The sequence below is a fragment of the Ipomoea nil genome, unplaced genomic scaffold (genome assembly GCF_001879475.1).
Source record: "Ipomoea nil cultivar Tokyo-kokei standard unplaced genomic scaffold, Asagao_1.1 scaffold2280, whole genome shotgun sequence".
In the NCBI taxonomy this organism is placed as follows: Eukaryota; Viridiplantae; Streptophyta; class Magnoliopsida; order Solanales; family Convolvulaceae; genus Ipomoea; species Ipomoea nil.
Genome location: NW_017618708.1, coordinates 2874919 through 2892261, shown reverse-complemented (window position 1 = coordinate 2892261; position 17343 = coordinate 2874919). Strand labels below are relative to the sequence as shown.

General features: G+C 34.5%; 2 protein-coding genes across 5 annotated transcripts; one reads left to right on the top strand and one right to left on the bottom strand.

Moving 5' to 3' along the window:
* Positions 1–395: 395 nt before the first annotated feature.
* On the bottom strand, positions 396–2783 carry LOC109150910. 4 transcript variants are annotated; one of them, XM_019298912.1, is made up of 3 exons: positions 1852–2783; positions 887–1011; positions 396–669 (listed from the first exon to the last, which is right to left on the bottom strand). In XM_019298912.1, the coding sequence occupies exon 1, from the start codon at positions 2702–2704 to the stop codon at positions 1943–1945; it is 762 nt and encodes a 253-aa protein (XP_019154457.1). In that variant the 5' UTR covers positions 2705–2783; the 3' UTR covers positions 396–669; positions 887–1011; positions 1852–1942. The 4 variants fall into 4 exon arrangements, with proteins under 4 accessions (XP_019154457.1, XP_019154458.1, XP_019154456.1 ...); XM_019298913.1 differs by lacking the exon at positions 887–1011; XM_019298911.1 differs by lacking the exon at positions 396–669 and having other exon boundaries at positions 721–1011.
* A 1634-nt stretch (positions 2784–4417) lies between these two features.
* On the top strand, positions 4418–8865 carry LOC109150909 (uncharacterized protein YKR070W-like). The gene is made up of 12 exons (XM_019298910.1): positions 4418–4588; positions 4698–4807; positions 4991–5026; positions 5851–5924; positions 6111–6151; positions 6467–6538; positions 6636–6825; positions 7165–7260; positions 7338–7405; positions 7924–8116; positions 8207–8290; positions 8521–8865. The coding sequence occupies exons 1-12, from the start codon at positions 4464–4466 to the stop codon at positions 8578–8580; spliced, it is 1149 nt and encodes a 382-aa protein (XP_019154455.1). The 5' UTR covers positions 4418–4463; the 3' UTR covers positions 8581–8865.
* The last annotated feature ends 8478 nt before the right edge of the window (positions 8866–17343 follow it).

Below are 17343 nucleotides of genomic sequence, written 5' to 3'. Positions count from 1 at the left end.
TTGCAAGAAATTTACCAACTGCCAACAATACAATTAGCATTGCAAGAAATTTACCAACTGCCAACAATACAATTAGCATTGCAAGAAATTACATTTTTTTAGTACTACTGACTCTGTTACAATACAGTATGTAATAACTACTTTCTCAATCTTCTGAAGCACAAAGAACCCCCACTGAGGCTCGAACTCATGACCTCCCACATAGACAACTTAGTTGATTCTTGATTCTTGAATAGTAAATTGTAAATAAAGACACAATCAAGACCTAATTTCCTCTGTATGAGAGTTTTACCCAATGTGATGAGCTCCTCATGAGAACTGAGGAAATTTCAGCCAAAAAGTTGTAATAATTACTTAAAACTTTTATGGCACCACCATTGCACAAGTATCATTCATGCTGTTGAGAGTTGTTACAATTCCAACTAGTTCATTAGACACCCTTTTGTTTCAAATGTATGATATGTTAGAGCGAAATCAGTGTGGGATATTTGTGAGTGTTATAAACTCAAATACATGCATGCAACATGAAATCTGAGTTTTCTTCCACAATTGATCACAATTGCAAGTTTGATAATGAACAAACTAGTTGGTATAATTGCTCAAAACCGAGTTGCACAGATAGAATAAATATTCCAGTCCTCTGTGCCAGCTACCAGACATGAAAATAGGCTGCAAACGAAAACAGATCAGAAGATTGTGATGATAGAGGTAAGGTTTGCATGATAGAAAATCAGTGTTATCAAGGAAAGAATGAAGTCAAAAGTGGAGTTTTTGCTATTCTGCAGCATTGCAGAAAAGACATCAGTGTTTGAACCGCTAAAATGTTTCAAATTATTCTACAAGAAACATGAATTGGTGTAGCATTTTAGGAATTGAAAGAACAAACTTGGGAGAGACAGTAAATCCTAGTGAAATCCGCTTGATTTAGTGAATAATCTGAGGCTCTCCTTTGACTCTCCCCCCAGCCCCCCAACCAAGAGGTGAAGCAATGCCAGATTCCATCAATGGCTTCTGCAGGCATTGCAGCCATTTGAACCAAGAGAGCCCACCAACCAATTTTGCACCCAAATTTGAGAAAAGGAGAGGAAACAAAGAAGGCGAAGAATAAAAAAGGATGCAAAAATTCAGGGAAAAGAAAGAAAGAGATTACAGCAAAAAATCCAGGACCGGAGAGTAGGTTAATGTCAGAACATATAGGAAAAAAGAAAATACTTACACGGGAGTTATAAAGTTTCAACGTAGTTAATACGTTCTAAATGTACAAAAATCTCAACCAAAGTTAAAAACGTTTCAAAAATAGCACGCAGAACATAGTTTTAGAAAGTTTACAATGCCATTGAAAATCCTGGGTGTCAATATAAGAATGAATATTCAATGTACTTCAATTCTTCAAATACCAACTCTTTAACATATTACGTTGATACAGAAAATACCACCCATTCAGAGGTTCCTTTCACCCAGGCCAACATATCAAAAATGATAATATATCATAGTGATAATCAGTTCATAACTACTTTCTCAACCTACTGTTACAATGCAGTATATCATAGTGATACACTAATACCCAATTTATGTGCACTAAACTTATATCCATTCTTCCTTCAATGGAATTGAAGGACACACATACACAAACACAAGCATTTATGCATGAATTTATCTAGTCTCCGGCAAAAGAACATTGAATACTACCACTGAATGAACTCAATGAAGAGAAGAAGTATTTCTACACAGATATGAAACACCTTCGGGCAATAATCATTCCAAAAAATTGCTGCAATTGACATTTGAAATACAAGAATTTGAATGAGATAAAAAATAATAGTCAAACAATACGATTTCTAAAAGTCTAACCTTTCATTGAAAGATTAGAAAAGCTTTCAGCCAGACCGGATTAACAAATAACAGCACAACAACAACCAACCATGAATAAGGCCACTTGAAACTATTTGGCTTCAACTCTCTGCTTTTTACTCTTTTTTTTCTTACTATTCTGCTCGGCTGAACCATCCAAATCTTCACTCTTCCTCTTCTTTGTCTCAACCACCAAAGTCTCTCCACCTTCACCCTCATTGCCTTCACTCAATTTTTTCTTTTTCTTTTTCTTATCCTTCTTCTTCATACTGTCTCCCTCAACTACATCAAGCTCTGGTTCAGTCTTCACCTTCACATATTTACTTTCCTGGTATTTCCCATCACCCGAAACACCAACCCTATCTTCTTCGCCCTTTTCAATCTTTACCTTGACTTCTTTCTTCACTTTCTCCGCACCATAATTCTTATTTTTCCTGTTTTCTTCGGTTGCAAGAGAGTCTGGCTCAGTTTTAACTAAAGCTTCGTTCTTGATATCTAAATCTCCGATTTTGACATTCCCTTGCTTCTTGTGCTTCTTCTTCTGTAACTTCTCTTCTGGAAATTGCTCAACCTTTACAGATTCTTCTTGTTTAACAAAAATCTCGCGATTTTGCGAGCTTTTTAGCGCATACTCGACGCGTTCCTTTGCAAGGAACTTGGTTCCAGAATTTGGATAGCGAAGATCATGGTGAAACTGAACCAATTGATTGAATGCATCGGCGGCGCGTCTGATATAGACGGACACAGCATCGGAAGCCCCAGTTTCCGTGGCCGCGAAATCGGAGAGGATGGCGGCGGCATCGGAAAGAGAAACCGGCTTCGTTGATATTACTTTCCCTGATATTGTCTTCATTGCAGATAGATGCTGTGGCTAGAGAAAGATTTGATGTGTGTTTCCTGTGGGAGCTTCGCGCTAGGGTTTTATTAGGGTTCTACGATAAATACCCCACCCAGCAATAACCATTTTCTTTTATTACCTTCATACCCCAACTTTAAAAATATTTTAAAAAATTATCGAATAGATTGGTGAATTTATTATTTTTTTATAATTAAGTCACCGAACTTATAAAGTATGCATCGAATCATCAAATAAGTAAAATATATATAATTAGGATATTTTTACAATTTCTTTTAATATAATTTAAGTTGAAAATTTTTTAATGTTTCTTCCAAATTAGTATGGCATAGGAAATAGTGACTCTTAGTACGTACCAATAGTACCATGTAAGTAATATGATCCGATTATACATGAAAAAAATAGAAAAATAACTTAATTGTACATATTTTATTTGTTTAATAATTTAATTACACACTTTTTAAATTTAATGATCAAGGGGGTGTTTGGTAAATAACTATGAGTTGTTAGCTGTTAGGTGTTAGTTGATTGCGTTAGTGGGTTTGATTAGTTGATTGTATAAATATGTGTTTTTGAATTTTAGCATTTTGGAGCAATAAGTTATTACAAAAAGTTAATTGATCAAACACTTATATTGAATGTTTAACCAAGTCAAACAATTAATAATAGTCATATAGGCTAAAATTGGTTGATAAGCTTGATAGGGAATATACCCTGGTATACTGACCCTATGTTTCGAACACCTGCTCGAATCCGACTGCATGTGAGACGGAGCTGAGGTCCATTTCCGAGCAGGTCCCCTGAGAAGAGCACCTGATCGACCCGACATGGGAGTTAAGCAGCTGATTGACTTAATGAGCTTATGCTCTAGACCTTTTGTGCTCGACCCCATATGGGTGATCGGTTGGAGCCCCGAAGCTCACGTTATAAGCCCTTAAAAGGGCTTATTGGTAACTGACTATGATGGTTATTGGCTAATTAGATATACTTCTACATGTGTCCGTAAGCCTCCGAGACCATCAAGTGTATGAAGGGCATGTGGCGTACATGTCGAGCTCCCATCATGTGTCCTTCCAAATATAAATACTCCGATAGACGCTTGTATGAGGGACTTTTGGCTCTCTCTCTTAATAATACCTATCAGATCGGGAACGTCCGACCATCGGTCTCAGTTACCCGAACCACTATATTCAACTGTTTTAGCCATTGTATCCAAATACGCCTCACTTAATAAAATGATACGAATACGTATACCCGGTAGAATTTACCACATTAAAGCTAACTATATTACCAAATAAGGTCAAGATAAATTTAGTAATTTTTTTGACGAGTTATACTACATGTTCTCCCAAATGTTACTACATCACTTTTACTCCATGATGTGACAAACAATGATATGATACTTTCACCATATGGATCTTAGGAAAAGTCTCTACATCAAAAATTTGTGAGATAGAGTAAAAGTTGAGAGTAAGAAGTGGGAGTACATGTAATTTCTTTATTTGACATTTTTTTTTGTCAAAGACATTTTTGTCTAATGACACCAAAGTTGAGAGAGTATGAGTTCGAGCACTTTAAAAAATAACTTATCAACTAATTTTAACTTAAGTAGCACTTAAAAAAAAAAAAAAAAAAAAAAAAAAAAAAAAAAAAAAAAAAACTATTATAATATAACCTCTTTAAAGGCCAAATGTACCAATACGATAAATGCCTTCAATCGGAGAAACATTACGTTTATTGCAGATCGGGGAATAAGATGCGGCATCTTCTCCGAACCATAGTTCACAAAGCTGCTTCTTCATCTTCTTCATGGACTCGAAGCAAAGCTCAATCTTCTTCACAATCTTACTTACGTCTCTTCTCAAATCAACTTCATTCTCAGTACGTCATCTTCCTTCAATCCTCCCATTTTCGTCTTTCTACTATAGCAATTTTTGCTTTATGTAGGTATCATTTGTGTTTAGGATCATATTTTATTGTGTTTTTGCAGAGCATCGTCATCGTTCGGCATTGCATTTGACATCGATGGCGTCCTCCTCCGGGGCAACACTCCCATCGGCGGTTCTCCTCAGGCTCTCCGACGCCTCTACGACGATTCCGGTACTTTTACTGTTTTACTCATTTGTGTTTATATTGTTTCGTTGAAAATATTCATCAAAGTTAGCACAATAGAATTGCGCCTAATTTGTGATGGAGCTTGTGAATTGGCATTTCAGGATGTTTCTCATGTCTATTTAGAGCAGTAGATAATGCATCTGATGTCTTTACATGAAACATGTGCAGGTACTCTGAGAGTTCCTTATGTTTTCTTGACAAATGGTGAGTGATTTTCTCAAGTCAATTCCTTCATCCATTTCAATTAACTACACAGCATGTCTATACCTCAAATCCTCAATGCCTCTAGAATACAGTGCATATATGCTTGCTCTTTGATGCTTTTTTTTTTTAAAATGAAATTGGAAAACCTAATTTTTTAAAAATGTGGCTGATATTGTTGGTTGTGTTGTTCATATGCATTGTTGCTTCTAGACTTGTACTTTATAGTGACATAGTGTTCGTATTTTAATTGGAATTGGCTATACCAATTATATTTGAAACTGCTTTAATTTAGCAAGTGAAATTTATTTATTTATTTTGCGTGACGAGTGTAACTTGTAGCCACTACTTGATGGTGTGTACTGGGTAATCCCGCCTTGTGATTCTAGCCCGCAAGGGACCACAAGGAAGTAAACCAACCAAGAAGGCCGGGGAGTCGAACTTGTAATCTTGTGGTTACCAATTCAACAGTCTGACCAACTTGGATGTGTTGCCCCCTAGCTCGTGGAATTTTTGTCTATATAAAGTTGTCCTAATCTTTGTTTCTCCCCCATTTCTTCTATTTTCACATCATGTGTCAGAAAATAAATTGATTTGGACATTTCACTACTGTTAACCGCTTTTGTTTTGATTCTTCACTTTCTAATCCCTTTCTTGAGTTACGTGCTTTCTGAAATCAATAATTTGGTACTGAAAGCTATAAGATCCTGCATAAGTATGACTTCTATTACTTGTGATTTGGTGACTTGATCTAGAAGTTGTATTTCATGTATTTTTAGAGACTTATCAGACAAAAAACCTTACATGCAATCTTTAGTATTCAATAGGAGGTGGTGTCCCTGAATTTAAAAGAGCAACAGGGCTTACTAGACTGTTGGGAATCAACATCCTGCCTTTACAGGTACAAATGTTAGGGCAAAGAGTAACTGTGATTCTTTTTTTTTTTTTTTTTTTTTTTTCAATTTTATATTTGATCTGTTTTTTTCTAGTAAAGTAATTCATATGGTTCGGACAATATAGTCTGCACACATTAACTTCTCAAATGTCTTTTGAACTTTTTAAACTCTCAACCTGAATGCCACTTCAGGTTATACAGGGCCATACACCATTCAAACAACTGGTGAAAAGGTATGTGGCCTATCTCTTGTTTCACCTGCAATCCATCAAGGATGATAATCAGCTTTTTTTTAATCTGTTAATTGTGAGAACTTCCTAACAAATATGAGATATAGTACTCATGAAGATATCAAAGGACAAACATAATGAAGCCAAAGTTAAAAAGTGAGTGGGTTGTGGGACGGGAGAGGGGGAATGTAAAAGGCAAATTAGTCAAACTTAAATAATATTATAATAATAAAAATAAATCAACTCTACTGTCTCTACCTTATTTAAAGTTAGGATTTTGTTTGCTAAATGTTATTGTCTTCGTTTTTTGTATTGCAGATTTGAGAATGAATTCATTGTTGCTGTTGGAAAAGGTGAACCTGCTGAAGTAATGTCCGAATATGGTTTCAAGTAAGACTTTGGATTTCATCCCATCTGTTTGTCAATTCCAGTTTCCCTATGCTCAAGATTTTGTCATTGGTTAATTAGCTTGCATGCTTAATTTCAGAAATGTCCTCTCAATTGATGAGTATGCATCGTTTTTCAAGAATATCGACCCATTGGCACAATATAAAAAGTGGATAGACAAGCAGGCTGTTGGTCATGATAAAGTCACTTTGAGACAAGATCCTTGCTCTGAGAGAGTGCAGGCTGTCTTTGTTGTTAGTGATTCAATTGATTGGAGCAGGGACATTCAGGCATATTCTTCTTATTATATCTCGCATCATACAACCTTTGCATCTTTCATATTTGATCTATTTATCTGCCAAACTTTCACTTTAAAATTAGACTTCAGAAGGCGCATTCTTAGCAATTTTAGTTGTGACAAAGGGGAACATATATCCCCAAGCATTGCTACATACTAATACTGGTCTTCTCCTTTTCAAGTTATAACGACCATAAATCAAAATTATTGGTAGTGTAGTGTTATTTCTCTCATCATTTTCCCCCCTTTATTGCGCTTCAGACAGCTTTCTAATATTATTCATTTATTAGTGCTCAATAGTCTAGACTGAACAGTTTGATGTTGATTACAGGTTCTTTGTGATATTCTAAGGACTGGGGGCCTACCAGGAAGAGAGATTGCACACCAACCACCTCTCTTTTTTGCAAATGATGACCTTTCCTATCAGGTTTCATATAATACTGATTCTAAAATATATAGATTTTAATTTATCTGAGTGATTCTCATCAAATGCCTTGTTACCAGGCCTTGTTTCCCGCTGAACGCCTTGGAATGGGTGCCTTCAGAATTGCACTTGAATCTGTATTTAATAGGTAAGGCACCCAGGCTCCCAAATATTTTAGAGAATCAAAGAAGTAGCAGCTTGATTCTAGTATAGTTTCCCTCTCAGAGCACACAATTATCTCCCCATAATACATACATACATACATACATATATATACACACAGAGGATCAAATAAGAATAAGGTCCTCCTGTAAAATGTGAGGACTGAATCGCCCATCAAGTTCATCAATCGTTGAGGGTTTTAGTAAAAAAAACATGGGTCAATATATAATTATATATTTGTAAAATGAACCCCACCCTTTTTCCTCTCACTTTCCCATGATCCTCAACAGTTGATCTACTACCCAAATGGATGAATCGAATCAGTCCTCACTTTTTATATGGGAGCATGTTCTCCCTTGAACCCTCCCCTATATATATATATGCCTAAATGACCTAAAATCAATTAGTTAAAGTTCAGTACTTTTTAATGTTGCCCATTATGCTGATGCTGTAACCAGCCAAGTAAGATTATGACAAATTTACAATTGTTTTCTCTCCCCACAGCATTCACCCAAAAGCTCTGGAATATACATCTTACGGAAAACCAAATCCTTTTGTATTCAAAAATGCTGAGACAACATTGATGCAACTCTCACCACATTGTCAAAATAGTGAGGCTATTGGTGGAATGCATTCTTTCAAAACCTTGTACATGGTTGGCGATAATCCATCAATAGACATCAATGGAGCTCGGCAGGTTTGTTCCCTGAGTGTTGGCATTGACTTCTAAGGATTCACATACATGAACTAATAACTATCCATGGTGCTTAATCTCACTCATTTTCAGGCCGGAAGTCCTTGGTTCTCGATTTTGACAAGGACAGGGGTTTTCAAGGGGAAAGGAAACGACACAGATTTTCCAGCAGATCTGGTAAATGAATGTTTTTTTTTTTTTTTTTTAATTAAAATGATTGTACATACACATCACATGTTAATTACAATGTTCTACCCCCCACCCCCCACCCTTCTGTCCTTGCCCTTCATGGGCTTCATTTTATGCTTCTTTTGCTTATACTAGTGAGTAGTGAGTCTAAGAGATACGAGAATCTTGTTTTACAAGAACCGAGTACATGTAATACTTCTATCCCCCTCCCTACACAGGTTGTTGACACTGTGGAAGAGGCAGTGGAGTATATCTTGAGAAGGGAATTTGAGTCATAAAACTAGTTGGGCAAATCTTTCCTTTGGTCCTCATGTCCTACACATTTTGGAGCAACTAGTTTTTCAGATAGTATGTGCAATGAAAGGCTACAAAGAGGAAGATTTTTCTATTCTTATTGGCTTGAATTATTCATTTTTTTAAAATTTTTTTTGGGGTTTTCCGCTATTAGTCCCTTTTTTCTTAACCCTAATCATCAAACCCATCTTGTGATTATTTTTAGCTAATTATGATTCTTAATGCTAAATTTTTGTTGAGTTTATTTTATTTTTACTTTTCATTTTTCAGTACATTTATTGGTGGCAGATTTGATGAAATATTTTATGTTTACTAGTTTTTTTACGATGAAATAATGCCCAATAATTATTTTTAAATAAGTATTTCAAAGTATATCAATGCAATATTATATAAGAGATGTTCATGCATAGGTAAATAAATGTTGAATTTGTTTATTTAAATAGGTAATTTAAAGTATATAAATACAATATAATATATGAGAGATTGATTATAATTGTAACTAAAATAAATGTTTGCAATTTTGTAATAACGCTAGTCTAAATACTTAGTCTTAAAGTGATAGTCTAAATAAATACTACTTTCGGTTTAAATTTCTCTAATTCTTAATTCTCTTTTGGGTAGTATTGTCATTATATTTTGAATTACCGATTTAAATAAACAAATTCAATATTTATTTACATATGTATAAACATCCCCGATATAATATTGCGTTGATATACTTTGAAATACTTATTTAAAAATAATTATTGTGCATTATTCTTTCGCGCAAAGCGCGTAAAAAAACTAGTATATATATATATATATATATATATATATATATATATATATATATATATATATATATAATTCTAATAAGAGTAAATAATGTTAGACCCTTAACTGGAATAAAAAAAAATGTCTGTACTACTTGTTTCTTAAAATGAATGGTTCAAGTATTTTGATTTTAATATTTTTAATGATTTTTCTTATTTACCTTTTATTATATTATTTTCTTTCCCTAAATAACCTTAAATTCCATTAGTATAAACTTTATTAACGAAATATTCCGTTAACTATTTATTATTCTTAACTTACTCATTAATTTCTATAAGAAAGGTCTTAGGTTCGAACCTCATTCCAATTAGAGTTAGCATAATTGTTAAACATATACTACGAATATGTTAAAATGTATTAAAAAATAAAATATAAAATTTAACATAAACTTTGGTCAAATAATTAGCACGACTATATACATAGCATTCAATGATTATAAATCAGGAACTTTGATAATCATTTGATTTTCTTTCATTAAAAAAAAATTTAAGTTTAATTTTTTTTTTCGTTTAACTAATCTTCTTTTGATTATTGAAAACAAAACTTAATATTTCAATTATGCTTTTATCAATGCATGAAAATTTCTAAAGAAATTTGTAAGTTAATTTTTACTATATTATTATAATAATATCTATTGTAACCTTATATTTTGAATTATTTATTATCATCATCTATTGACAGCAATTGTCATTGACAAACTCTCAAAACAATTTGTCTCAACAACGAATGAAAATTTTAAAAAAATCAATGATTTCATTACTGAGGACAAAAAGAATGTACACCACTTTATTCAATCGTTATGTTGTGGAACTGTGTCCACCTTGCAATGTGGACATAGTTCTATGTTCATAATTACTGAACTATATGTTCATAATTATAAAGCTATATATTCATAATTTTGAAACTTCATATTCATAATTATTGAACTCTATATTCACAATTACAGAACTCTATGTTCATAATTTTTGAACTATATGTTCGTAATTATAAAGCTATATATTCATAATTTTTTAACTTCACATTCACAATTATTGAATCTCTATATTCATAATTATGTTTACAACTCTAGGTTCATAATTTTTGAACTATAGGTTCATAATTTTTGAACTATATATTCATAATTATGAACAGTTTTGGAACCGTGTCCACATTTGTCCACCTTGCAAGGTGGACACGGTTCCACATCATAATTTTCCCACTTTGTTGCTCTTATTACTTAAATTAAAAAATAAATTAGTAGCTACAACAAAAAATAATATATATGCATTTAAATAATTTAGAATTAGATGTCTCACAACACATGAAACATGTAGGAAAAACTACCACTACCAAATATCAACATGTGCTTGTAAGATAAAGAGTTCATAGCACAACTAAGATCTCAGTCATATACACAAGACAAATCTAAAACTTTATACACCATAATCTCATTGCATGATGAATCCCTCTATGATACTACCAATAAACCAATTGCACATGACACACTACCAATAACAAAAAAAAAAAAAAAAAAAAAAAAAAAAGACATGTACTGAAGATGAAAACAATAACAATACTACCTAAAAGAGAATTAGAAAAATTTAAACAAAAAATAGTATTTATTTAGACTATCACTTTTAGACTTAGTACTTAGATTAACGTTATTACAAATATACAAACATTTATTTTTGTGACAATTATATATAATCAATCTCTCATATATTATCTTGCATTTATATACTTTAAATTACCGGTTTAAATAAATAAATTCAACATTTATTTACCTATGCATGAACATCTTCTATATAATATTGCATTGATATACTTTGAAATACTTATTTAAAAATAAGTATTGGGCATTATCCTATTCGCGCAAAGCGCGTAGAAAAACTAGTAGTATAATATTTGTTAAGTAATGTATAATTGTACCATCATAAAAAAAAATATAAAAAATATTAATACCATAATGACCTAAATCATTTCAATAATACAAAAGCATAATTGAAATATTAAGTTTTGTTTTAAATAATAAAAGAAGATTAATTAAACATAATAATAATAATAATAATAATAATAATAATAATAATAATAATAATAATAATAATAATAATAATAAAAACTTAACCTAAATTTGTTTTTTTTTTTAAAAAATAAATTCAAGAAAATCAAATGATTTTAAAGTAGTTCCTGATTTATAATCTTTGATGCTGAATTTTGCATGCTATGTATTTAGTCGGGCTAATTTTTTAACCAAAGTTTATGTTAAATTTTATATTATATATTTTTAATACATTTTAACATATTCATAATATATGTTTAACAATTATGCCAACTATAATTGGGATGAGGTTCGAACCTAAGACATTTTTTATATAAATTATTAATGAGTATGTTAAGAATAATAAATAGTTAACGGAATATTCTGTTGGGGGGGGGGGGGGGGGTCGAAAGGAGCGTCTGGAGGGGGTGGGGGTAAATAGAGTAGATTTTAGTATAGCTTTGCACTGTTTTACGCTTAAAGAACTTTCGGTTTGAAGGAGTAATGATATGCAATGCACGAAAGTAAAGCGATATGTAAATAGAGAGAGACGAGAGATTTTTATAGTGGTTCGGCCAACTATGCCTACTTCCACTCTTCTTCCACAACTTGTGAAAGGGTTTGCACTATCACTCCTAGTACAAACTACTTCAAGATAGCCTCCTTGATCACTAAGCCGGACAGCTACTTGGAAGGTTTTTCAACTCCGAGAGTTTACTCCGCTTCTATCAACATCTTCTTCAGAGTTGAGGGTTGGATGAAAAAGATTTGCGTGTTTCTCCAACAGGTTGAAGTCTTGACTGGCTGGTTGAATGAATGATGATCAACGTGTAGAAAATGCAAGACTTCTTCAAGATTGTGAAGATGAAATTTGATGGCTCTTTATAAACTTCACACCTTGAATCACTGGTTTCCAAAAGTTTGGAAGAGTGAACTTTGTATAAGGAGCTTTTGCGTGAATATAATCAGTTGAGTGAAAAACCAGCATCTTCTTCAGTGGAGAAGATGAGTATTTATAGGAGAAGAAATATCCATCCGTTGGAGGGATATGATATTTCAAACCTATGGACCAGTGGGTATTGCCCGGAGGGCTTGGTGCATTTAATGCGGTTGTACCATGTAGTCGTTGATGGCAAGAACTTCTGCAAGTTTTTGTCTTCTAGCTCTGTAAAGAGGTACAAGGCATTTAATGCATCTTGGTTGATGTGCACCTTGTTCTTATGACAACTTGTTCCTAGAATGATTTTCCAGTTGAGACTTAGACAACATTCTTCTTGAATTTCGAGAAGAGGAATTGTCTTGGCAGTCTGATTGTAGACTAAAAGTCTCTTCACGAAAGATTGACTTTATCTTTCGTCTAAATGGATAGCTGTGAGGAGCACTTCTTCATTTGCTGCATAAACGAGAGATAGCCTTTCTTCAATCTTTCGATCTTCTTTCTTCCTAGTAGACCTAACTAAAAGATCATAGCTCAGTTTCGTGTGTTTGTCTAGCTTAACACGAATTACAATGTGAGTTATGGCACCTTTCGTCTAAGACGAAAGTGGCAAAAGACACGATTCAAAAAGTTAGGGATCTACAGTCTAAGTTACTTGGTATCATCAAAATCTTAATACATATGTTCCTAACATATTTCGTTACTAAAGTTTATACTAACGGAATTTAGGGTTATTTAAGGGAAGAAAATAATATATTAGTGGGTAAATAAGGAAAATCATTAAAAGATACTAAAATCAAAATAATATAAATAATTCATTTTAAGAAACAACTACTATCGACATTTTTTTTTGTTCCAGGCGTAACATTGTTGGCTCTTATTAGATTTGCAGATTGTAGATATGTACCACATATTATATAAAGATAATCGCCCAGAAAGAAAACACTAACGAATTTCTTGTGATGGCGGCTACCATAAAGTGGTGTATTCAATCAACACTTATATGAATTTTTAAGGGTGTGTTTGGTTAGAACATAACAATTAGAATCAGAATGAAAATTAAATATTTGGTAAATGAAATGGGCTTTGATGAATGTATTTTGCATGTTTGATAGTAGGATAGAATTTGAATAATTATCAATATTGATGTTTAATTATGAGTAATACTACATGTACTCCCACTTTCTACTTCATTTTGTACTCCCTGTTGAAGTGTCATTATTTAATTGGTTTAAATAACAAAGTGGGCCACTGTTTTTCTTCATTCACTTGAATTCATTGGTATACGTGGCGGGAGTTTATACTCCATGGGAGTACATATATCATTTTCCTTTAATTATGTATGACGATGAAGGTAATTGATCTTTAAGGGTGATGAAGTGAGTAGGCAAAAAGTGAAGAAATTAAATAAGGAGAGATAAAGTTGAATTCTATACCTAATAAATGTGTATGGTTTTCATTATCATTCCTTGTGTGTAACCCTAGAACAAAACGCATATTAAATACTTTTATATCATGTTTGGTTCGTGAGTATCATTCTTGAGAGAGTTAATTCCAGTAATGGTCCTCCGACTACTGTGATTTTCCAAATTTAGTTCTCGTTTTTTTAATTTAGACGAAATAAGCCATTGACTATGAAATTTGTTCCATAATTGGTCCTTTCGTTAATCAACTGTTAGATAGATGTTAGTGAAGGGTTAAAATGGTCATTTCCTCTTATGAGTTTCTTCTTCTTGATGTTGGTGGAGGGTATGTATCTATTATATTCAACATATAAAACCAAGAAACAAAAAAAAAAAAAAAGCGAAATTGATAGAGCAGGACACGCTCATTCTATAATTTTTTATTCTATTAATGGCCTTAAGCTCTCAGCTTCAAGCTCAGATCTGCCATTTTAAAGAATTCCCGGTTCCAGTTCGCAGTGAAAACAACAACACCCGAATGCTCAAGAAGATGAACCATACACAGAGGCGAACTGGGTTTATTCTTACTCTTCTTACGAGAATGTTTATTCGCCTTCGTGTTAAGTCTTTGCTCCACCTAGAACAGTACCATCTGATAAAGGTCTCTAAGAAGCAAACTGCATTCAGAAATAACATTCTCCCCAACACACACAGCTTTTGGACAGCTGAACCGCATACTCTTCAATGGATTACTAGCTTTCTGGACATCCAATGGCAAAGACATTAATATCAAGTTTCCATATGTTATCACCAATGCTCTCTTGGCTGATCATCGGGGAAAGATTAAGGCCCTGTTTGGTAAAATGGCTGTTAGCTGATAGCTGTTTGCTGTTAGCTGATTGTGTTAATTAAAGGGTATAAATAGTTGATAACATTAGATGATTGTAGAAAATTGTTTGGTAAATTAGCTGTTAGCTGATAGTTGTTTGGAATAATTTTTTTTCTCAAAAAGCTAATTGAAAAAGTTGATTTGAGTAGCTTTTTGAATTTTAGCCTTTTGGAGTTGAAAAAAGCTAATTAACCAAACATTTCTATTAATATTTTAACTAAATTAAACAATTAATAGTGGTCAAATAAGCCAAAATTGGCCTATATAGGCCAATTTTTTACCAAACAGGACCTAAGACCCTTTGAAAGATTAAGACCCTTGGGTAGCTTCACCCGATTGAACCTTGGCACTCTATCAATAATCAAAATTTTCTCTTCCAGCTATCGTTGCCTATTTTCCTCGTTTGCAAGCTTTGCAACATAGACAACAAGTTATGGATCCCAATGAGTCAACTCTAATGCTGGCCCTCATCCAATTTCAACCACCTTAAAATACTGTGGGTATCAATGACAAATTGTGTCACAGAATTCTAAAAGAAGCCCCAAATCACTCTTCAAATGTGCAATCTTCTCCATAAGAATCCGTTTATCTGCAGACATTATTAGCAGTTTCCTCAACTTGATAACCAACAGATCCTCCATGATCAGAGAGGTATAAATAGTAAATCTGTAACACACATTTTATTAGAGAAACAAAGGGAAAATAAGTATCTTAATTCTTAATACCCTTTGAAAAGCATCTGCTGCTGTTTTATTCATATGGGAATTTGCGCTTCCTCGTTCGTTTGTCTTCTACTATCAGCTGTTTCCTTTTCCACTGGTTTACATTATCTAGCCTCTTTAGCATCCAGTGGTAGCTAAGGCCTAGAAGAAATAAGTGTGTTTCAACACTGCTGTAACAAATGAACAACGAGGCGATTTTCCGGCTCTTGGTTTGCTGGTTAGCGGTGGCCGCCGTGTTGATCGAGATCTACATTCACTCTTTCAAGAAAACGGCGGCCACTTACATTTTCGGGATGTTTGCGATCTGCGGCGTGCTCTTGCCTAACTGGAGTTCTTCGACCGTGGCCTCACCCACTGGCTCACTCCTGTCAGAGTTGCTCATGACCCGTGCCCGGAATCCCTGGGGAAATCATCTTCTCCGACGAGGTAAATTTATCCACAAATTATCATATACTCCGTATATATTATTGCATCTGTTTTCTTTCATCGCCAGGAAGCAGATCAGATGGAAATATGTAATGAACTTAGTGAAACGCAGCGTTTTGAGTATAACCGTTGAGTTAGTTACGCCCTGAAAAGACTATTATGCCCTTGGCCGTACTACTTAAATAACGGATGTAACCGTCTTTGGAAATCAATGAGAAAATTTACAGTTTCCTTCTTTCTTTCACTAAGCAATCGTTACAACTGGTATCAGAGCTTCTACGATGACCAACACCCGCCGCGACTACGACGAAGCTGCGAGACAAATCGCCGAGATGCAAGAGCAGATGCAGGCGGTTCAGGCGCAGCTGAATGACAACTAGAGAGCGAGTGTAGAAGCCATGGGAGCCTTCCAAGCAGGGTTCCAATCGTTCCAAGCCGAGGTCCGTTAATGGATGATGGCCATCGGAAATCAGAACACCGCCAATCAGCAGCAAGCCGCTAATCAAACTCCGACCGGTGTACAAATACGCCACACTGAGGGAGCAAGCTCATCAGTCAATCGCGCAGGAGGTAATCGCCCAAACTTTAGTCAGGCTGATGTTAATTCAGGAGTACATGTAGGGAATCACGAGCAAAATAGACATATATTGCGTCCCAATGATGATTACTTGAGAGCGCCAAAACCTAGAATTGACTTTCCTGAGTTTGATGGCACGAACCCTAGGGGATGGATTAGAAGGTGTAATAAAATTTTCTTCCTATACCATATTCCGGATGAATTGAAGATGGAATATGCGTCATTCTATATTAAGGGAGGAATTGACGCGTGGTTTGAAGGGTACATGATTGACCATGGTGGAAGAGTATTCTGGGAAGATTTCGCAGAAGATGTGTGCAAAAGGTATAGCTCGCTTGGACTGGAATGTGTGGAGGAAGAGTTCAAGAGATTGAGACAAATTGGAGGTGTGGAGGAGTACAACTGTAAGTATGATGAGTTGAAGATACAGATGTTGCTCACCCACCCCACACTGACAGAACTTTACTTCATCAGGAACTATATTAGTGGACTGAAGGGGCACATAAGATGCTTTGTGAAAACTGCCAACCCCCTAACACTGACAGGTGCATATGTGTATTCCAGGCAATTTGAGGAAGGTCTAAAGGGGAATGAATGGTTGGAGAAGAGGCCAAATCAGGGATCCACCAGCAGTTCTGGAACCTCTTCTGTTGGCTCTGTGAGTGTGAACAGAGGGAAGTCTATGATACAGTTGAGCCAAGCTGAAATGGAAAGGCTCAAAGAGCAGAAATTGTGCTTCTATTGCAGAGAGAAGTGGCAACATGGACACAAGTGTAAGCCAAGAACATTTAATCTGATGACAGGATTAGAAGAGGATCTGCTGGAACAAGGAGAGAAAATAGAAGAACCATTGAGTTCTGTGGAGGCTGAGAAGAATGGAGATCTGGCAGAAGTTTCTCTTCTAGCTATGTTGGGAGGGGAAGGATTAAGTACTATAAAATTACTGGGAAGAGTGGGCAAGAG

Bases quoted from the DNA above. Each gene is read 5' to 3' on its own strand.
- LOC109150909 (XM_019298910.1), top strand. From the start codon at position 4,464: ATGCGGCATCTTCTCCGAACCATAGTTCACAAAGCTGCTTCTTCATCT. The intron at 7,406-7,923 runs GTAAGGCACCCA...CTCTCCCCACAG, and splicing joins CTTGAATCTGTATTTAATAG to CATTCACCCAAAAGCTCTGG. The intron at 8,117-8,206 runs GTTTGTTCCCTG...ACTCATTTTCAG, and splicing joins ACATCAATGGAGCTCGGCAG to GCCGGAAGTCCTTGGTTCTC.
- LOC109150910 (XM_019298912.1), bottom strand. From the start codon at position 2,704: ATGAAGACAATATCAGGGAAAGTAATATCAACGAAGCCGGTTTCTCTT.